We start from the raw sequence: 23,763 nt of genomic DNA, 5'->3' as shown, positions 1-23,763 counted from the left end.
AAGTATAAAACAATTGCTTAACGCTGTCTGTCCGTATGTGTGCTTGGATCTTTGAAATTACGCAAAGGATTTTGATGCGGTTTTTTTTAATAGAGTGATTCGAGAGGAAGGTTTTTGTGTATAATACATGGACAATATAGTAAAGAGACACTGATAATTTTAGAAGTTTGTAATGTGATGTCGTGATTAAACAAATTCTGTAGTATATTTAGTATCAGTATTGCACCCGTGCGAAGCCGGGCGTTAGTACTTAGGTAATAATATGATGATAAGTAAGACCCATTTTGATTACGATGGTCCTTTTCATAAAAATCGGCTTCACTTTGCTCATTCAATTATTTGCTGTGTAAATGTTTTGTAAATTCGAGTGCAATAAATACACCTGATGGTAAGTGGTCACTAACGCCCATAGACAATGGCGCTGTTAAAAATATTGACCATTTCTTACATCACCAATGCGCCAGTAACCAAGGAACTAAGATATCCCTTGTGCCTGTTACACTGGCTCACTCAAACCGGAACAATACTAAATACCTACAGCTATTTGGTGGTAGAATACATCTTTGTAGTAGTAATATTCATAGTTAATACTGATTACTTTGTAACTTTATCGATTTCAAATTTATCCTATGAATGTGTTGTAAGTTCTAACAATTTTAAAAACATTGATTTACATGCAGAGCTACCAAATCGGTAAATTGTTTCAACCGGGAACAAAAAACTCTTTAGTAAAAGAACAATTAAATTTATATGTATGTGTATACGAAATAATTAGTAAGAGTGAATTTGATTTGCATGGTGAAATGTAAGAAAAAATAATCCTTCCTCAAATCGCCAATACGCCACCAGGCACCAACTTAAACTAAGATGCTATGTGCCTGTAGTTACACTGGCTAACTAAAGGATATTACAACACTAATGACTTTCTAGTTGACTGCACACCTTGGGAATGACATGATCGCCTCCAAGCTGTTTCAAAACACAAAAATATAATATATATTATTAAAGATATTAATATATTATTATTAAAGATATATATTGTATATGTAACATGAGATGAAAAAAAAAGGAAAAAATTGATCCCGCTGATTTTCTTTCGGAGTTTCTTCTCAGGTCCGAGGTGGTAAATTCCGAAGCGGTGGCAGATTTTTGACTATCATTAAGAAAGTTTAATCACTTCTATTTAGAAAAAATATTTTTGTCTTTGCCTTTGGTTCACTCACCATTCAAACCGGAACACAACAATACTAATTCCTGTTTGCAAGTAGAATATCTGATTAATTTGTAGTACCCAGGCAGCCTTATACTGATCCTTACTACCAAGAAAAATATACATATAATCGTATATCCTGACTATATAACCAACAGTAACAAATGAAGCTGTATCTGGTAGTTTATTTGATGACGTAACATCCGGTAAGAAATTTGGACTATTAGATGATTAACGCTGTCTTAACCTGCGGTGTAATTGAAGTCCATAAAGGTAATGGAAATTAAAAAATTATATACAATTTGATTTCGCCATATTATACTTAAGAGTAAGATTGTATGTTCGAGTACTTAATTGGTTTATTTATTAAAGGTACCTAATACCAAAACTTATGCAATTTCTTAGAAATATAATATTCGTAATTGAAATTATATCAATCATTCTATATTACAACAAGAACAGCCTGTAAGTTCCCACAGCTGAGCTAAAGGCCGCCTCTCCCTTTGAGGAGAAGGTTTGGAACATATTCCACCACGCTGTTCCAATGCGGGTTGTTGGAATGCACATGTGTCAGAATTTCTATGAAATTTGTCACATGCAGGTTTCCTCACGATGTTTTTCTTCACCGCTGAGCACGAGATGAATTATAAAGACAAATTAAGCACATGAAACAGCGGTGCTTGCCTGGGTTTGAACCCGCGGTCATCGGTTAAGATCGCGTTCTAACCACTGGATTTTCTCGTTCTAATTCTATATTAATTATTATAAATGTGAAAGTAACTCTGTTTGTCTGACGCTCTTTCACAACCAAACCGCTGAACCAAATTTGATGATGTTTTGTGTAAAGCAAACTTTAAATCCAAGAAAGGACATAGACTACTTATTTTGCCTGACACATGACAACCAACATTCTTAAACGCAAGCGAAGCCACGGGCGAATACTAGTCAGAAGTATCGTATTCGTATCCGTAGCCAAAAAGACACATCCATAACATCGCTGTATTTAACAACTAAACTAAAAACTCATTTGAATGAAAAGCAAGAACAGATAGATTATAAAATGTAATAGAATTATGTTAACAGCGCTGGATATTATCAGAGTTATTGTTTCAATTGTTAAACAAATTGGTATATAGTTACCTTGTTACGCCTTGCTCGATGGACGAGTAAATTGTACGTTTTTGACTCAAAACTGTATTATTAAGCCAGCGGTTACATGACCTGCTTGGTTGAGTATTGATTATAAGCTAACTTTACGTATTTTTTTATGTATTTGTTATAAAATCAAACAAACCTTTTTTGCAGTAGATTGGAATTTGAAAAAAAAATTTACGTACTTTTCGAATTATTTTAACGAAGGTACATACAATAATATAATTCCATTTAGAAATCCATATTGAGAAGAAACATTACTATTACATTACTCATTCAATAATTATTTTACAATAATCAAATATAAATTTTTAATAACATAATATTTATGCTATCGGCGAAAAACAGTACAACGCCATCTAATGTTGAAAAGAAAAAAACCATTACCTTTGGTCAGTTACGCCACCTGTTGGTGAATAGAGGTCATTTCAAAATAGTAATTTAAATCATAGATGGCGCGTTTAGTAATTCACTAAATTTGCCGAAATATAGACTTTCATCTTAGTCAATACGCCATCTATTGACGATTTATAACTTAGTTTTTTGAACCTACTTGTAATTTCTTATAAGGCTGAGTGTACACGAAGCTTTGAACATTTTGATGTTTTGAAAAGTGTCTGACATACGTTGTGGTTAGCCCGAACGTTTTTATACTTTACAGTGTTAAAATGTATGTAGAAATTACGTAAGTGACGTAGTTATGAACTCAGGAAAGATTTTTCATATTGTTATTTCAATGGAGCTTAAAATGTTTGATGATTCATTATTTCATAAAATATTAGTGTACCTAAATAATATGTATCGATTTCTTTTAAAAAAAAGTGTGTCACTATTTTGGAAATTCGTTACCTTGTTTGATCAGTCACTGAATAGACATTTGGGCTGTAGTTATTTGTAATAGAACTGTCTAACCGCCTCTACCAGAAGGTAAGAAGAGGCCATATAAGGCTGGAGACCCAAACACATTTTTCTAAGATCATTCGAGAATAATCGTATTACTCCTAAAGACACACAACTAGTACACATATATATTATTATTATAAATGTGAAAGTAGCTCTGTCTGTCGCTCTTTCACGAAACCGCTGAACCGAATTTGATGAAATTTGTTATGAAGCAAACTTGAACTCCAGTGAAGCAAATAGGCTACTTTTTTGCCTGACACATGACAACTAACACCCAAAAACGTTCGAAGCCATGGGAGATTACTAGATGTAAATAAAACAAAACTATAATTTAACAAAAAATATAATTCTTACAATCTAAACACGGTACATAAGCGATGTTAAACTTAAACGAATCCCATAATTAATATATTTGGAATGTAACACTTCCGACATCAATCAATATAAAATCACTTTTAATTAACAATCATAATTTGCTTGTATTATATTCATTATAACAATTATACTAGTACTATTAAAACAGTATTTTAACTGAGAAAAGGCATTTAATTTTAAAACAAAAGAAATATAATTAACCTTTAATTAAGATTAAAGGTTAATTCCTATGCTGTTTGAATATATTTTGATGAATATATGACAGAGTATCATATAAATTAGACCGATTTCTTTGTGATGCTTTCTTTCATCGAGCATGAGATGTATTATAAACACATAAGCAAATTCTACCACTAAGGGGTTTAAAAAGTCGAAAATTTGTATGGAAGTCTGTCAATTTTGAAATTAGAAACATTAAACTTTGTTTTTGGATACTGGTTAAAATAAGTATTAAAGAGTTTTTGGATATTCTACTCCTAATGGTTTAAATATAATCAATTTCCACGCAAACAAAACCGCAGGCAACAGCCATTTTTCTATATATATGTATGTATTAATGATGTAGCCTTTTGTCAGTTAACATACTGTTTATGTATAAAAGTTAGACAGATTGACTAATATAACACAAAGTCAACAATCAATATTTGCAAACGAATTTTGTAATAAATTTTTCAGCTACGTTTATAATTAAAATATGTGACAATTAGATAATAATGAAGTAAAACTTTTTAAGCGCGTTTTGACTAATATTTCATGGTCACGTGCGTTGAGGCTGTTATGAAAGTTTTCCCAGTTCTATTTGGTAAAAAGTTGTTGTTAAAAGTGCTTATAAAAGCCTACTTGAATAAAGTAGTTTCGATTTGATTTTCTGTGTGTTACCAAGACTGTGTTTGTGTTACGAGCGTTGCGTCTGTGTGTTACGAGCGTTGCGTCTGTGTGTCACGAGCGTTGCGTCTGTATGTTGCAAGAATAGGCTATTTGACTGGTTTTTAAAATCAATTTTATATTATTTAGTAGAGGTTAAGGAACCCAGTAACAGTTGATTTTTTTTTTTCTAGTACATATTTGCCGAAAAATATCATATTAAAAATACCATATTTAAATAACGCGCGCAAACGCTACTTGGACAATATGGCGCTGCAATGGGGTCGATGACGTCATTTTGCTGTATTTTAATCTGTGGTAGATATAGTAGAAAAGAAAGGTTTACAAGAAAGTTACTTCATTATATGACCGGCCAATCAGGAGCGTTTTGTGTCACGTGACAAACGTTTGAAAAAAAATAGTTTTATTTATTGATTTTTGAATAAATTAAGTATTATGTTTAACTTTTGCTAGTAAATAACCATTTTTAAACTCATAATAAACACTGATTACAATAATTCACAATTTCTTTTTCGCATTGTCAAATAGCCTATTGTCTGTGTGTTACAAACGTTGTGTCTGTATTACGAGCGTTGCCTATGTGTGTTACGGACGTGACGTCTGTGTTAAGGACGTTGCATCCGTGTGCTACGGACGTAGAAACTGTATGTGTGTTACTATTTTGTTTTGTTTTTATGGAATAGGTTGGCGGACGAGCATATGGGCCATCTGATGGTAAGTGGTCACCTTCACCCATAGGCAATGACGCTGGAAGAAATATTAACTATACCTTACATCGTCAATGTGCCACCAACCTTGGGAACTAAGATGCTATGTCCCTTGTGCCTGTTAGTTACACTGGCTCACTCACCCTTCAAACCGGAACACAACAATACTGTTATTTGGCGGTAGAATAACTGGTGAGTGGATGGTACCTACCCAGACGGGCTTGCAAAGCCCTACCACCAAGTAAAAATATTACTTGGTGGTAGGGCTAATATTGTGTGTTTGTATAACATTTGGAATATTGTTGCACATAAATTTTAGAACTTTTTTAATGTATATCTCACGCTGCTTCTATTTTATGTACGTAACACTTCATATTAAGCCGTTACGTTACTTTTGTATAACGAACTTGCCTTTGAGTAACGAGTTTTGCTGTATGCATCATCACTGTGTAACGCACGCAACGTTCGTGTAACGAAAACGTAAAAAAGTTTCACTTCACACTATCACACATTTCAATTACAACTCAACTATTGTTTCCCTTTCTTCTTCTTCTTCCGTTTCCTGTCCGAGTAATCACACTCGACGGTCCCCGTCAGGTCCTGGTAGCCTTCAAGCTTGTGAGATTCGTAATTCGGAAAGTTGATGCCGTCCGTCTGCTGATAGTTCTCAGCGAATGTCTCCGAGAACTTCGTGCTGAGAGATTCGGAGCCAAAGAACTTGTTCGTCATGTTCTCAGGCCGCTGTATGTTCTGGTAGCGTTCGTTCTGCGAGTATATCGTGTTGATTATGTTCGTTGCTATGGCGACCGGCGAAGCGGGGTACGCCTGCTGTATCGGTCAGAATTTCAAGTCCTGGAAACATATGAAGATAATATTTACACTCAATGGTCAAGTCTACCACATACTGATGCTGCCGATTTACACAACCAATAGAAATAGTCAGTTCAACCCGAGAAAGCAAGTGCATGTAAATCGACGTGTCAAATTGACGATTATAAGTAAAAACTATTTGTACTAAAATAATTCCTTATGTATATTAATACAGTATGATTTTTGAGTGGAGATGGCCCAGTGGTTAGAACACGTGCATCTTAACCGATGATTGCGGGTTCAAACCCAGGCAGCCGCATTGGAACAGCGTGGTGGAATATGTTCCAAACCTTCTCCTCAAAGGGAGAGGCCTTTAGCCCAGCAGTGGGAATTTACAGGCTGTTGTTGTTGTTTGTTGTTCTTGTATGATTTTTTAATTTCAGCCTGACATAAATACTAGTTCTATATAAGATTTTAAATTAACATGATTATGGTTGTTTCGGTGGAGTTCAATATTTCGACATTATCTACGAATGTCTTGTTCACGAGACTTGTTGTTGTCGAGCTACACCGAACAAAAATAAAAAAAACATGGTAAATATCCCTAAATTAATACTAGTTCTTCAACAACAGCCTGTAAATTCCCACTGCTGGGCTAAAGGCCTCCTCTCCCTTTGAGGAGAAGGTTTGGAACATATTCCACCACGCTGTTCCAATGCGGGTTGGTGGAATACCAATGCGGGTTGGTGGAATTCCAATGCGGATTGGTGGAATACTAGTTCTTACTAGTAACTTAACATTGTATGTTTGTATGTATACATTTGTATTTGTATTTTTACTAACAATACTTTTAAACCTGTAACTAACTAGCTTAATAAATAGCTACATCCACACAATTGTCTTTATTATATTAGAGTGACAAATTAAAAACAAACCTTAATGGCTTGCGGTAGGTCTGGGAGTCGCATGTCTCTCAGCTGTTGGGGTAAGTTCATGCTCTTCACCGCGGAGACTGCCCTCGCCGGGGCAGCTGATATACCGGCCTGGGACACACAAACAGACTATATTATACTCCAACCATAAGAGGAAAAGCCAAATGAACAATATTTCACAGCGATTAATCTGTGATATTTAATATGGATTTGCGAAAAAATGGCGTTTAAAACGGCGACGAAACTGTTATCGGAATTTTTGGAAATTTAAGTTGAAATAAGTAGTTAAGTGTAATAGTGTTGTATTATAAATAGAGATATATTAATCATAATCTCTTAGTAGTGCACAATATAGCTGAGTTATTAGCGAATCGCATGAAATACGTCAATCTAAGGTCTGTTTATCTTTTTTCCTACTTGCATTGGAAACAACTAGAGTGTTTTGCATTGCAAGCTGCTCCAATGCAGGTGAGGAAACTCACATGATTATGAACAAATCCTTATCATATGATATTAAACTTATATAAATAAGGATAAATATATTTGTATGAGAAGGCAATATCAATCATAATCCAATACAACATGACCACAGATCAGACAGGAGTGAGAATAGCATTACCGGGGCTACTTGAGAATTACTCCAGATATACTAACTACCTGTTATGACCTAATCTAGGTTTTGTTTCTAGGACCTTTTTTATATTATAGGTTGTGGGACGAGCATATGGGCCACCTGACAATGACGCTGTAAGAAATATTAACTATTCCTTCCATCGTTAATGTGCAACCAACCTTGGGAACTAAGATGTTATGTCCCTTGTACCTGTTACACTGTCTCACCCTCCAAACCGGAACACAACAATACTGAGTACTGTTATTTGGCGGTAGAATAACTGATGAGTGGGTGGTACACAGACGGGCTTGCACAAAGCCCTACCACCAAGTAATAAGTAAACCAACCTTATCTTCATATAAAACTTTCAAAACTCACCTCAGCCTTTTGCATTTTGTTCTGTTCGTGAAGCCTGCAGAGTATATCGGCCATGTTGGTCTGGAGCACCATGCCGCCCATGACCAGTTCGTCGAGCACCTGGTGGGCTGCGTCCGCGTGGAAGATCAGATCCAGCTCGCAGACGTTCTCGAAGCACTTGTCCAGAGTCTCCACGAACACCTTGGAATAGCAAAAAACTAAATTTTAGATGAACTATCAACTCATCCCGCTTCCCCCCTTAAAATTGAAATTTCCTAAACTATATAACTTTAAAGAAATATTTATGATACAAAATACAGCTGTTGTATATAGTTGATAGTCAGTCAGACAAACTTACTCTAAGCCTCATTTTCTGCTTAATAAAGACTAGCCATATTGTGTGGTTGTGAGTCGAGATGGCCCAGTGGTTAGAACGCGGGTTCAAACCCAGGCAAGCACCGCTGATTCATGTGCTCAATTTGTGTTTATAATTCATCTCGTGCTCAGCGGTGAAGGAAAACATCGTGAGGAAACCTGCATGCGATAAATTTCATAGAAATTCTGCCACATGTGTATTCCACCAACCCGTATTGGAACAGCGTGGTGGAATATGTTTCAAACCTTCTCCTCAAAGGGAGAGGAGGCCTTTAGCCCAGCAGTGGGAATTTACAGGCTGTTGTTGTACATGATAGTCAGTCAGACAAGTTGACTCAAAGCCTTACTTTCTTCTTACCGAAGACTAACCATACTGTGTAGCTGAAGTTATACAGTGCTTAGATATATCATTATACATTATAAAACAATGTCGCTTACCGCTGTCTGTCTGTGTATGTTCAGATCTTAAAACTACACAACGGATATTGATGCATTTTTTTTTAAAAGATAGTGTGAGAGGAAGGTTTTTGTATATAATAAATGAAAAATATATTAAATAAACAGTGATAATTTTTAAAGTTTCTAATGTGATGTAATAAATAAACAAATTCTGTCGTATATTTAGTATCGATATTGCACCCGTGCGAAACCGGCGTGGGTTATTACAGATATATTAGAGATACACACAAACAAACACGCACACACAGGTATAATCCCATACATTTGTGAACAGTATTATTGGTTTTACATGTTTTTAAAGACCACAACTATAGACACAATATAACATCTTAGATAGAACAAGATTTTTAGGGTAATGTAAGGAATGTCTATCAGTTGGGGCAATCTTACCATCATTGTCCAATTGGTGAAAAAGAAAAAATACATTTTATATCTACCTGGATAAGATCTAAAATCCCAAGTTCGCTCTCTGATGAATCCACGCAGAAAACAAAGTACAAAGTCGCGTAGTGTCTGTAGATGAGCTTGTAGTCAGATCCACCGATGAGACTGAAACAAACATTATCATTAACGTTATAAAAAAAAATTCGTTCGCTATACGAAACAACGAATAACGAAAATAACGAAATTGTCGAAACATCCATACGTTATCATTAGCGTTATAACGAAAATTCGATCGTTATACTACACGACGAAATAACGAAAATAACGAAATTGTCGAAACATACACACGTTATCATTAGCGTTATAACGAAAATTCGATCGCTATACGAAACGACGAAATAACGAATAACGAAAATAACGAAATTCCTCACAGTCGAAAACTTAAAATCTTGGTTTCTTTTATGAGTTATTATTATTGCAAATTAGTTTATTGGGTGGTAGGGCTTAGAGACTTAGTATTGTTGATTTACAGTTAGAGTTACAGTCTAGGATCCATGGTCCATTTTTGCACTTGATTATTATCAAGCTACTTTATAAGTATCTAACTTCATTATTCTGGCCCAATGTAATGTACAGAAAGGATTAATGTGTTGATTTGATAATTATCAAATATTTATTACTAATTAAGTCTTCTTGTTAACTACTAGTGAGTGTAACAACACAATGGTTATAATATCTTACATTGATGGCAACATAGGCATGTTATATTTGTACTACGTCAATATTTATTCACTAGGACGACCATCACATGTACATTTAAAAAGGCATTTAAGAAGATTAGACTCCATAAAACAACGAAAGCTGTACAATTAATTGGCCTCTTTAAGTAGGGTTGCCATTACCAAAATCTACCAACCATGACAAGAAACATGGAAGACGCACTACCATATTTTAAAATTTTACAGATAATTTAACATATGTGACATAGCTGAGGAAATCCCGACGAATAGCCAACCCTATTCTTGCACAAATAGATTTATAACAAAATATAAATATAACACAAACCTGCCGCCTTCAAGGAAATTACAAACATTATCGTCTCTCTTTGAAACGAGCTGGAACGTTTCTTTGATTATCTGCTGCTGCATGTCCTCATTCTGCGAACAATTGTTTACAATCATAAATATAAACTCGGCACCTCAAAGGAAACCGACTATTTTAATGAATGTTTGTAATAATATAAAACTATTCAATAAACTATGTACACTTGTACTAATAATATAAGTTGAAAAATAAACTTCTGCAACTAATGAAGGGAAGTCTACAGAATTAAAAAAATCTGAAATAAAAGTCATCTGAGATACTTCGTCATCTCTAAGGTGTTTCTCTCTAAATTTGTGATAGAAATGAAAATCTTTAAAAAATAGTTGTACTTCTATGTTGAATAATATAAATATCTATAATCTATACATTTATTTTTATTTTTATTTCAATGATGTATATTAAATAGCATTTATGAGTTTTGGGCAAACCAATCTAAGTAAGGAACAAGTATGTTTTAATAAATTATGAATAGCATTTTATTCTAACACCAAATAAGAATACTTTATATTGTTATGTTCTACTTTAAAGTTTTTAAATCAAAGTTAGGTTAGATATAAGGCATTCACAGCTAGTGTATAATGCGGCAAAAATTTGGATGAGATAAACTAATTGTTATCCTCTTAAATATACAATGTTCTGTTCTGAATGAGATTTTAAATTTCGATAATTCTGTGTCACAGAGGACTTAACAACTTTAATTCTATTAATTGTGTAAAAAATGGTTAAATTTTCTCATAGCCGATGTCTATGAGCGATGGAGCCCACTTCAGATACTATCAAGTAACTCGATTTAGGTAAAAAATAATTGGTTAGAATCTGAAAATAATATAAATAGTTTTTGGAGATCGCTGTCGTTTCTTTGTTACCGACATCTTCACGACTAGTTTTATTCCTGTTCGATTGAAATCATGAATTAATTGAACATAAAACTTTCACTTACAAAATACTGATAAAATTTAGATAATCGTGGTTTTCCATGATTATTGAAGACTAATATCGCCTTAATCATTGTGAACTTGAACTCGTTTAGCCTTTAAAACTACACTATTATCAACTTCATTTATAAACAATGCGTCAAAATCAAATTCGAAACTCTCATGTGAAGCTATTTTAGATTATACTTCCGATATTTTTTGGTCGATTCAATACTCATTGATTGTAAAGCTTGACGTTTACTTGACACATGATTTTTTTGAAATATATGTAATGGCTCCGGATACGTGTACTTTACAAATATATCAGTTAGATGTAATTTAAGTGCTTTGTTAGTCTAGTGGCTAGATATACGAGGCTAAATATATGTATATGGCACGAGAGATCTCAGATTAGAAGAGTTTACTCCCTCGTGTGAAAATACATAAAGACGTTGGGCCTTCGTTTAAAATCTTTACGACCGCGCCGGATTCCGCTTTTCATCAAATTAAGAATAAGACTAAAGGGTATATAATTCGTAGTATTTTTTAATCCTTCGTCGTGCTTATTTAAAAATGACAAATAAATATAAATAGTCAAATAACTATAGATTTATGTAAATCGTCATATATTTTTCATTTTAAAATGTTTGTGCTATATATATAATAGAAAAATAAACTATTCAGAAAACTTAACTTAAAATTTAGTATCGTTAGTATTTAGTAACTGAGTAAATGTAATAACTGTCATTATTTTTATTTCTTAGAAATTTAGGGGTAAAACTTGAAAGCTGGTATCACTTTTATTTTTTTTATATTTTCATAAATTAATATTAACTTTATAAATCTGGTTTTACATAAAAGTTTGTTATTCATATAACTATAAAATAGAGTTGGATAAAACAACAAGAATAATTGGTTTTGTAATATGTCACGTATTAAAAATATATATATAATTAATCTGTGTTCAAATAGTTGACTTATATTTACTTTATAATCTATGTATGTCGTGCTCCAGCGGTCAGCGCAGTGCTGTCTCGCGAGTGTCATAAAAAGAAAATCGTAAAAAACTGTATGAGTATTGTGTTAAATAAACTGTATTTGTTGTCGTCTGTGTTTATTATTACGTAAACTATTGAATGGGAACTCGTCAAGGTGCCGGCAGATCTTCATCTCGTTTATACAGGTCAGTGTAACATTATGGTAATAACGAATACTACGATGTCTTTATTTGGATGCCGGATCGCGTCTCTTCTCCAGTGTCGGCTTGCTAAATATCGCATTTATTCCGGCCGTAACTAGCCTCAACATAGGCACGTTTAGCCCACGCGCTTGGCTGATATCTGACTCGTTGAAATAATTATAACTCTCCGTCGACGAAATATTACTCAATTAAACAATAAATCTAGCAGAGATCTATCTGTATACTGCCCAAAAATCGGAAATACGATTCGATTTATGCATTGTATTCATTGAATTGTGTTATTAAAAAATCGGAAGTTATTTTTTCTATCTGTTACTATTGTATTTTGGCGCGTTTACAAACAATCTCTGCCCTTTACAAAATTCATTGTACTTTTTTTAGTTGTATTTTTTTTAACCTTTAAAAAACTTTCAATGTTATTTGTTGATATCAATATAAAATACGTATTTTTATTGAAATAAATCCGACCATTACTGCTTTGTATATTTATCATTCCAATAAATATGAATTTCAGTAATTATTTAAAATATTTTTTTACATTAAAATAATTATTTTTTCTTTTAACCTTAACATTTAAATCATTAATATAAATGAAGGCAGAAATATTTTAACAAGACACAATGTTTAATGAATTCATTTGGCCCACATAAACATTTTAAATCTGTATTTGCATAATATTTTGGTTGTAGAAAGCGTAATGTATACCAATTGTATAATTATAAATATATAATTTTGTTAATTATAAAATGTCATATGTTTTAGTGGTATTTAATATTATGTTGAATAAACACTGAAAGTTAAGTCATTTGATATAATATATCTATGGCACTGGGAATGATATTGCTTTCTATCGGTGAACAAAATTGAAAGATTTGATTATTAGGTGTTGAGATTATTTCCTACATACAAACAAACAATACTGTAAATACTACTATTCACTGACCAATTAAGTTTGTTGTCTGTTATCAAAATTATTTAATTAACATTTCGTTTATCTACATAGTGGAAAGGTAAGTTTTTTTTTTTTAATTTAAATATAAGAAATAAAATATACCTGTAAATTCATTGGAATGTTTAATTTAAAAAAAATATATATTGTGTCTATGCCAAGTAACATTGTTTATGGTAAAATTTTTCATATGAAGATTTGGCAAAGAAACCTAATTATTCATTCTGTAGATATAATCTTGAATCTTGATATTCAAAATATTGTCGTTCTTTAAATTATATAACAGTAGCAGAAAATTTAAATAGATTATACAGGTATTACTTTTTTTTTTTTTTAGAATATATTCTTTTTTAGAATTAATGAATAATTTATGCAGGCTGGAATATAGGCTACCTGAACATAAATGCTAATGTAAAAATGCTAAAAGTTTTGTTTTTTTTTTTTTTTAAAAGAAACATGAGCCGGTGTAGCTACAGCCAAAAGGAATATGACATGCATATTCCATGCATTTTGTAATAATTAAAAATGTAGTAATCATTATAATAATAATCAATACATATTATAGCTATGTCTGTCTGTAAGTTCACGATTTACTCCAAAACTACTCAATGGATTTTCATGAGGTTTTCATTAATAGATGGTGGGATTCATAAGGAATATTTTTGTATATAATTTATTAAAGTTTTTGTGTAAATAAGTTAAATGGAATGTTAATTGTTAAACTTGTCGGAGAAAATTAATAAAAAAATTATATAAAAGGTATAAATATAACAAAAACTTGTGTCGCCCTGCGTGAAGATGGGACCGGCCGCTAGTGTTGTTATAAATTATTGCAAATTTACTAAAAAAAGTAATTAAATTGTATTTAAAATGTTTTATATGGTTTTTTGTATGTAAAATCTGAATTACAAACAGATGGTATTATTTAATTGCCATAAAAATTATAAAATTATCATTCAGAAGTGTTTTTTAATGCCGAATTAAATATTGTATTTTTATATAATTAATGAATTTGACGTCATTAATTTTAATAAAAAATAAGTGTGACTCACACTTTTTTTGGATATAAATTGATCACTAAATATTCCTTTTCTAATTAATTTACTTCATTACATGTAAAGTCAGAGTAAGAAAATCTTCATTAGTTTTCAAATTAATTGCTTTAACAAGTCGTAAGCTCTTAGTACCTTTTGAAACTAAAACACTAAACTGACAACTGCATATAACGTTAAACTTCACATAGTATGATAACTTGGTTCAAAATAGTGTAACATCTTTGGACATTATAAATTTAAGTGATGTGTCATATATTCTCGATCGGTAAAACAGACTGTCGCTCATACTGAGCACACGAAAATAGATCTTATGGTGACGAACCTTTTCTTACTCCGACTGTACAAAGTATTGTAGGTAAATATCGGAATAACGAAATGAGTATGAATAATCTTTAATCTTCTCCATAATCTACATACGTGAAGCTGCTATCATATATTGAGCATACAGATACACCTCTCAGTTCCTCAATGTGTTCATTGAATGAAAGAGCTGAGATGGCCCAGTGGTTAGAAAGCGTGCATCTTAACCGATGATTGCGGGTTCAAATCCAGACAAGCAGCACTGAATTTTCATGTGTCTATAATTCATCTCGTGCTCCGCGGTGAAAGAAAATATCGTAAGGAATCTTACATGTATCTAATTTCAAAGAAATTCTGCTACATGTGTATCTATCCCGCATTGAAATGGAGAGGAACCGCGCGGTGGTATATGCTCCAAACCTTCTCCTAAATGGTAGAGAAGGCCTAAGCCCATCAAGGGAAATTTATAGGCTGTGTTACGACGCATGTAGTTTTACAAGAATCCTGGTACGCAACACCCTCACGTAAGCTTCATCAGTGCCTTGACTGCGTTATTTTCTCGGAGTCGCCAGCTGCCTATTCATGCCAGCCGAGTGTAATTGACCTAGAGACTACAAGTGTGAAATGACTGGCAATTAGATTTAAATAGCTCCTTAAAGTTACTTAAGAACTTGAACAATGTAAAACTAAGAGCCTGCGTTTTAAAGCGAACAGTCAGCGATCTACTTTCCCCTTTCATAAAACCATTATTTATTTAATACTTGAAGAACTTAATATTTAAACTAGCTGATTCTAAGTTATATTTCAAGTAATTCAAATCCACAAACCGATAGAAGTCTTCCATGAACATAAATCAATGGGCTAAGTTACCATGAGAGCAGTTACATTCTTTAAATCAAATCAAATGAAATCAATTTTATTCAAGTAAACTTCACATTGAAGCGTTTTTGAATATACCTACATATCTTTTATTTATGGATATACATATCTTTCCAGCTGATTTTCGTACAGCTTGAAGAGTCTCGTCCTCAAAACTAGGATACTTAATTAGTGGCTTATCAGTAACTAAATACGTTCCATATGAAAGGAAGTATTTCTTTCCCATTTCTCCAGATCTCAATTTTCCTTGCTTACCATCTGTAACATTCTGATGTGAAGATAACTTTTATTCGTGTCCATTATAAAACTGAATTTCTTGTAATTCTTCTGTGCTAATGAGAGAGCCTTTATCGCAAGCCTTAACGTCAGGTTATGTGCCTAATCTTCAGTGTGAGCATGACTTTCCACTCATACTGGTCGACGACTCGCTAACACCCCCCGTTAGATATCCCAAAACCGTACCATAACCAGACTGTAATATAGTCGGTAGACTATATCTAAACCAGCTTTGATGTCAACAATTTGGAGGCAGGCTTACATAACTGCTGTCCAGATGCAGATGGCATCAGGGCCGGATTTAGGGAAGGGCAACCGGGGCAACTGTCCTGGGGCCTCCACATGAGTGGGGGCCACAATAGTTTTCAGCAAGTTAACAAATACCGAGATATAGTCAAATTATAATAAGGTTACTACTTACTTACCGATACAAGTAAATAAATCATAGCTTACTGATTGAAATAAAAAAGCTCATTAATCCATAATATAATTATTAGGGTATCCACGCTGCTGTTGGTCTAGGGCCTCCACTCTTTTGGGCTTCCAGACCTTTAAATCCGACTCTGGATGGCATCTTCTTGAATTCATTGTAAAATGAAATCGACATGGGTATTTCCTCTGCTCTCAATTTTTAGCCTTCAACTCTTCCCAAAGGTTATAAGATGAACGATCACGTTCAATCAATAAATTTATAAGTAGTTACGACATATGACATCTACGTGATAAAATCTAACAGGTAAAATAAAATTTTATTTACATTACAATTATCAAAATTGAGTTCTTTCATATATACAAATTTTAATTAAAAATAGTTACTGTATAAATCTTGACCGTTTGGAATGGTGGCAAGAATTTTAGCAGCATTTCTCCGTGGGATCTGAATCTTCGGATCCTCTGGGCTAAAAACGAACTAGCCCTGTCACCAGTGGAGACAATAAGGCGAGGTGTTATACTTTTAATGAAGCTTTTTGCACTATTGCTCCAAGGTACAAATGTCAACAAAAATACTTGGAGTTAGGGCTTTGTGCAAGCCTTTCTTGGTAGGTATGACCCACCCACCCACTCATCAGTTATTCTACCGCCAAATAACAGTACTCAGTATTGTTGTGCTCCGGTTTGAAGGGTGAGTGAGCCAGTGTAACTACAGGTACAAGGGACATAACATCTTAGTTCCCAAGGTTGGTGGCACATTGACGATGTAAGGAATAGTTAATATTTCTTACAGCGTCATTGTCTATGGGTGATGGTGACCACTAACATTAGGTGGCCCATATGCTCGTCCGCCAACCTATACCATAAAAAAAGGTAGTTTGGACAAATCATGTTACCGAAATATATGTCATACGGCGATCAATAGTTTTAATTACAGATATGTCTACTAACTTTAATAATAGAATCTGAAAGTAACTTTTCGCCTCATCGATTTTCTATTCATAAAGATATCACATATTCTTGTACAACGACTGTGAAATTGGTTTAATGTCTCGCTCATGAGGACGCTGGTCTAGAGGATGTGTCAGAATAGCAAAAAGTTATGAGTAAAAACTAGCAAAATGTCGCGTTTATTCAAAAGTTTTTTTATAGAAATATCAAAACCTATTACAGGATTGGTTTTGATTTGATTTCATTGTAAACTGATGACGTCTGTTCGCAAATTTTACATTAGTTTTTTCATACGGCCATAGAGCGAGTATCTTTTTGCCGCTCTCTAAAATTAATTCTTTGTTAAATCTTAACAATTTACTAAATTGCAACCAAGAATCCTCTTCCATTTTCGGCACTACATCTATATGTATGATTCGATAGCTGCACATAAAACATCAGTATAACCTATGTTATACTGATGTTTTATGTGCAGCTATCGTCCCATAGTCACTGGGACAAAAATTGGTTTGCGCTATTAATGTATAAGATCGGGTGTTCGGATATTCTCACATGCATCTTAAAGTTCTGTCGTAAGTAGAAATATACAAACCCCGGCCCAAAATAAGTTAGATTTTGAGTCCAAAATTTGCCTCGTAAGACAAAGTCGTTGATCCTGAATTCCTGAGTCTGAACTCTCCGGTCATGTCTGATCGTTGAGCCATCGGACTATGATATAGTTTGCTCAAACTAAACAACAGTTATCTATCCAATAAAAATCAATGCCACAGCCGACATCGATACTGAAACTAGTAATAATTCATTACTAGCTAGCCGGCGCAGCTCTGCACGAGTGCAATATTGATACTAAATGTACTAAGTTTCTAACGTGCTATCGTAAATAAACGAATTTTTTTAGTATAACAACAAAAACAGCCTGTAAATTCCCACTGCTGGGCTAAAGGTCTTCTCTCCCTTTGTGGAGATGGTTTTTGGAACATATTCCACCACGCTGTTCCAATGCGTGTTGGTGGAATGTACATGTAGCAGAATTTTGATTAAATTAGACACATGCAGGTTTCCTCGCGATGTTTTCCCGAACCGCCGAGCACGAGATGAATTATAAATACAAATGAAGCACATATATATATAGTGGTGCTTGCCTGGGTTTTGAACACGCAATCATCGGTTAAGATGCACGCGTTCTAACCACTGGGCCATCTCTTTACAATCTACCTATATTAAAATGAAATTATAAAAATGTTACATTCGAGAGGGCTTAGTAAGAAAATATGAAACCGAATAGAATAATAATTTCAAATGTGGCAACTAATTTCAAAACTTTCCTTATAATATAAATGTGAAAGTAACTCTGTGTATCTGTCTGTAGCTCTTTCAAGGCGAAACCGCTGAACCGAATTCGATGAAATTTCGTATGAAGCAAGCTGGAGCCCTAAAGAGAGACAGTCTACCTTTTATACTTGAAACTTTACGATCAACCATTAAAAAGCGAGTGATATTGCGGGCTACAAGTGTTATACGAGTACAGTTCGGTTTGCAAGAAATACCTAGATAGTGAAAAAAAAGTTCTAAAATATGTATGAACTTTTATTGGTTCCACCGTTGGTTGTCCAGTATTATTTTTGGGTCCAGAGAACCGGAATTGTGATTCATCAGGGTAATTCTTTCCATTCTTCACAATTCAGCGCCGATCACGTCGACTTGAAAAGCTATTTTTGAATGTGGTATGTATTGTGTGTCTGAATACAATCGTGTGAATTTTCTTAAAATAAAATATTTTACGATTTTAATAATGAGGTATAAATAAGTAAAAAACAGTTGTAAATTTTCTGCTCAATACTGGTTCCCTTATAATCAGATCGAAGATTTTCACAATTAAAATAAACTTTATTGAAGTAGGCTTTTACAAGCACTTTTGAATCGTCATCGTCATCGTGAAGCTACCACCGTTTCGGAAAATAGATTCTACCGAGAAGAACCGACAAGAAAGTCAGTAGTTACTATTTTTCAACATTTCAAAAATACAAAGTCATGTATTGTTTAATTATTTAAATTAATACATCCTGCTTGGAAGTCAACAGGTATTAACTCCACGCTTTTTTTTTTGGTTATTTCGTCATATCATGAAGGATGGAGAGTAGAAAAAGATAGACCGATGAATCCTTATTTTTAATGAAATAATCTGGTTCCATCTCAGTCAGGCTGACTGACTACTGAATTTTCATTAATTTAACTTTATAATTTAAATAAAACTAGTTATTACGGATTTTAATCACGTATATTAATTATTTTGGACATCCCACATTGGTCACGGTTAGACTGTATATATACCTGTGACCACGAACGCTGTAAAGTGCTCGAAACGTCGGGATGTCCAAAATAATTAATATACGCGATTAAAATCCGTAATAACTAGTTTTATTTAAATGTGTAATAATCGCGAAAATTTAAGACAACATTAACTTTATAATTCCTATAGATTCCTATAAATATGTACGAAACCTTCTCCTTAAAGGGAGAGGAGGCCTTAGCCCAGCAGTGGGAAAATTACAGGCTGTGTTTGTTTTTGTTGAAATTCCTATAGTGGTTGAAGAAAAACATCGCGAGGAAACCTGCATGTAATTTATGCCACTAACCTATAGCAGCGTATAGTTAACCTCATACTTGCCTAAGAGATAGACAATAGGAGTGTTTCCCAAAATGGTCCAGGTAGACGCCCACGGGTCCACGGGAGACATAATGGGGGTCTCAAAAATGTAAGCATAGTTATGTTACCTTATTATTTTTTTCTTGTTATTATATTCTTTTAATAAGTAAAGTGTTAGAAAATGTACTATTTTTCATTTTTATTTTACCTATCGGAATATAGGGACAGGACTCAGAAGCTACACATTTTTTATTTTTTGGCGACTTTGTGGTAGAAATGTAGCAGCAGGGGGTCCACAGAAATCAATAAAATTTGGAAAGTGGTCCACGAGAAAAATAAGTTTGGGAACTACTGGCCTATAGGTATATGGGGTATTAACACACATTCTTAAGGAACTATGATAAATGTTAGGAAGTGTTGTTATTTTACTTCTATGATTACATAACATTAATGGTTCAATTAAGTGATTGATGCAAAGTACTTAAAAGATTGACCAACCACCGTGTAACAGGATTTACCTGTAACAGGTAGCGTTATTAGGAGTACAACTTCAAATCCATTTAGAATGGCTTCATTTCAATAATATACATTGTTCTCATAATCGTTTTCAAGTTCATAGTCTACGTTGACGATGTCTAATTGGTTAAGTTGGATGTATCCTACGACACAAATTAGACGTATGTAGCATCGGCAAAATTCGTAAAACCGATCGCATCCTACTTAAGTACGCTATCCTAAATTATCAATATTTATCTCTTATAGGAATATGATCTCTGCACAAACGTAATAACTTGTAATATCATATCCCATTAAAAACATGAATGTAAAATGAGAGCCAAGTACAATATTAAGATATAAGCCTTGGTTGTTGACTTCAACGACAAGTGAGATCTAAATGGGTGCCAAGTACTATGGCCAGTCATGAATGTATCTATAAGTACATAAAACATACTTTATTTCCATAACTTAGGATAATATGTTGTTGTCTAAATTCTGACTTGGCTAGTTCTCATATACGAATTATATTACAGCCTTTGCAAATCCTATTTCTGTAACTTGGCGTTTCATAAACATTCAAACAAAATCAAAACATTTATTTAAAACTAGTTATAACCCGTGGCTTTTCTCAAGTTTTAAGAATGTGCCACCAACCTTGGGAACTAAGATTTTATGTCCCTTTTGCCTGTAGATACACTGGCTCACTCACCCTTCAAACTGGAACATAACAATACTGAGTACTGTTATTTGGCGGTAGAATAACTGAGGAGTGGGTGGCACCTACCCAGACGGGCTTGCACAGAGCCGTATCACCAAGTAAAAAATGTACGAAAAACTTGTTATTATTCCTTGGAGTTTGCTGTAATCCAAATTACATTTCCGTAATTTGATTGTTAGAGAGCAACGGAGTTACATTCGCATTTATAATATTGGTACACATATGTTAGAACGGCCCAGATACTTACTTTTTCTATGACACTGTATATTTCGCACAGTCACTGTAGAATCAGCTTTCGCCGGCGGTTTTTCCGAACCGGTACGACTTGGGTACCTTCAAGAGTATACTCTTGTAACTGGAACCATGCGGGATTAATGCTGCTGCGATCTCTACCCAATATTTAATTTAGGGAAACAAACAATAAGATAAACTTATGGGATATGAATATACAAAATTACATTTATCAGCTAATGTTCCAATGGTAATTAGACACATATTATTAAAATTAAAAAAAGACAAACATACGTAAAATCAAATATTAAAAACGTATACTGACGAAAATCTTAGGCAGTTACGAATAAAATCTAAAATAAATATAATTAAACGAAACAAAATTAAAAAAAGTATCAAGACATTATTGAAATCTATACTAATGTAATTTATAAATGTGAAAGTAACTTTGTCTGTCTGTCTATCTTTTGCTCTTTCCCTACAAAACCAACGAATCGAATTTGATGTAATTCAATATGATGCAAACTTGAACTCCAAGACATTTCTTGGAGTTCAAGTTCTTGGAGTTCAAGTTGGAGTTCTTTCTTTCATTAATCTAAGCCATTGCTTAGATTACTTTTTTTGTCTAAAACGTGAGCAAAGCTGCGAGCGACCACTAGTACATAATATATAAAATTAAAAAGACCTAAAGTTACATAAGTTATTTATGTTAGTGATACCAGGAATATTAAAAAGTGAGGAGGTTCGATTACATGGTATCGAGTCTTTTTACCGAGAATTGAATATGCTGGATTCGCAGAAGATTAGACGATCGAAAATATTTGCGATTAAGTGTAATGCAACAGCCACACCTTTGCGATCCAGCGTAACGAGTAATCAGCACGGTCAAGATGTGGAATCTCTTTGTTATTTTTGCTAATTCTATAATACGAATATTGTTACATGTTAATTAAGTCTTAGTTATTTGACGTAGATCTTTAAATTGAAAAAAAAAATACATTAATTTTCATTCGCAGTATTTATTTGACTATATTATGGAAAATAGTACATACTGGTAAGTGAGCATATTTTAGTTGCTGATTATAAAGAAATATATAGCAATAAACTTTTTCGCATATTTGCGTCATATAAGTTGACCGGACGTCGTTGTAAAATCCAAACTTAACCGGTTAAAACCGGTAACGATAACAGAACAAGTATGTCTGGAACAGCCTTAATATATCCTTGAAAACGAACAAATGTCGGTATTACTGAATTCTACTCGTGATATGTTTTTTTTTCATTGCCGAGTGTTATATAATGTTCTATATATAATAATGTGTTATCGTCCAATGCTGTCTGGGTGTGTCGTGTTCGATTTGGCGTAGGTCAGTGGGCCAGTAATGTATCGCGTCATAAGTCATAAAAATATCTCGCATACTAAAAGATACATCGAGTGTGCGTGTGTTTATAATTAGTTTAGACTTTCTTCCACGATTTCTTTCAATGATTACATTTTTCGGATTTTTTGGAAAAACGATGTTTTTTGGATTTTTTTGGGAAATATTTCTGATATCGAATTTATTGCTTATAGATCACGACAGTACTTAGTTTACCGGTATTCGCCCGCGTTTTTTGGTGTTGGTTGTCATGTGTCAGGCACAAAAGTAGCCTATGTCCATTCTTGGAGCTAAAGTTTGCTTCATACCAAATTTCATCATAATCAAAATCCAAATAAACTTTATTCAAGTGGACTTTTACAAGCACTTTTGAATCGTCATTTAACAATGAAGTAAAGATACCACCGGTTCGGAAAGTAGATTCTACCGAGAAGAACCGGCAAGAAATTCAGTATTACTCTTTTTCTATACTTAAAAAATACAATCATATTAGTTAAATACAATTATATATGTATGTAATGTATCCTGCCTGGAAGTCAACAGGTATTCATATCAATTTCGGTTCAGCGGTTTGGTCGTGAAATAGCGACAGACATACAGAGTTACTTTCACATTTATAATATTAATATAGATTCTAAAAGATAAAACACTTTTACTGTAGTGTATCACGTTATCCTTAGATAAATATACTGACTTCCTTACAATTAGCTAATATCTTCGTTACTAACAGTCCTTTATTAAAGTATCTTTGTTATACAACACTATACCACTTGACTACTTATAGCCACTTTAATTTTTCTTCCCAAGTTCCGATAACAGCTCGGCGTTCAAAACGTTATGTATAAATTCATAATTAACATCGTAGACTGGCTGCTAACCGCGGCTTTGCTTGCTTTGATAAGACCTCTTTGTTTACACCACTTTTTTTTCCAATTAAAAAGTAGCCTAAATCCTTTCTAAGGCTCTTGACTATTTGTGTGCCAAAATTCATTTAAATCGGACCAGTAATTTTGGTCTGAAAGCGAGGCAGACAGACAGACAGGCTCTCGACCAATGATGTCTCGTCG

The 23,763-nt window shown here is 33.6% G+C and overlaps 2 protein-coding genes across 2 annotated transcripts in view; one reads left to right on the top strand and one right to left on the bottom strand.

Moving 5' to 3' along the window:
* Positions 1-5,448: 5,448 nt before the first annotated feature.
* On the bottom strand, positions 5,449-11,449 carry LOC124541068 (AP-3 complex subunit sigma-1). Its single transcript, XM_047118885.1, has 6 exons — positions 11,207-11,449; positions 10,228-10,319; positions 9,216-9,327; positions 7,966-8,145; positions 6,978-7,085; positions 5,449-6,084 (listed from the first exon to the last, which is right to left on the bottom strand). Exons 1-6 carry the CDS (start codon positions 11,273-11,275, stop codon positions 6,070-6,072), a joined length of 576 nt encoding a protein of 191 aa, XP_046974841.1. The 5' UTR covers positions 11,276-11,449; the 3' UTR covers positions 5,449-6,069.
* A 740-nt stretch (positions 11,450-12,189) lies between these two features.
* LOC124541035 (zinc transporter foi) overlaps positions 12,190-23,763 on the top strand; it is a 47,655-nt gene continuing 36,081 nt past the window's right edge. Inside the window, exon 1 of the mRNA XM_047118822.1 lies at positions 12,190-12,363. The gene's annotated coding sequence lies outside the window, so the exon portion shown is untranslated. The remainder of the gene's footprint in view (positions 12,364-23,763) is intronic.

This window comes from Vanessa cardui, chromosome 27, assembly GCF_905220365.1.
Source record: "Vanessa cardui chromosome 27, ilVanCard2.1, whole genome shotgun sequence".
Taxonomy (NCBI): Eukaryota; Metazoa; Arthropoda; class Insecta; order Lepidoptera; family Nymphalidae; genus Vanessa; species Vanessa cardui.
Note: the sequence above shows the minus strand (reverse complement) of the source record. Positions and strands in the feature narration are given on the sequence as shown.

Excerpts from the sequence above, each read along its gene's own strand:
- LOC124541068 (XM_047118885.1), bottom strand. The coding sequence starts at position 11,275 with ATGATTAAGGCGATATTAGTCTTCAATAATCATGGAAAACCACGATTA. Across the intron at positions 10,320-11,206 it reads CTAAATTTTATCAGTATTTT|AATGAGGACATGCAGCAGCA; the intron begins GTAAGTGAAAGT and ends AATTGTTCGCAG. Across the intron at positions 9,328-10,227 it reads AATTTCCTTGAAGGCGGCAG|TCTCATCGGTGGATCTGACT; the intron begins GTTTGTGTTATA and ends TGTTTGTTTCAG.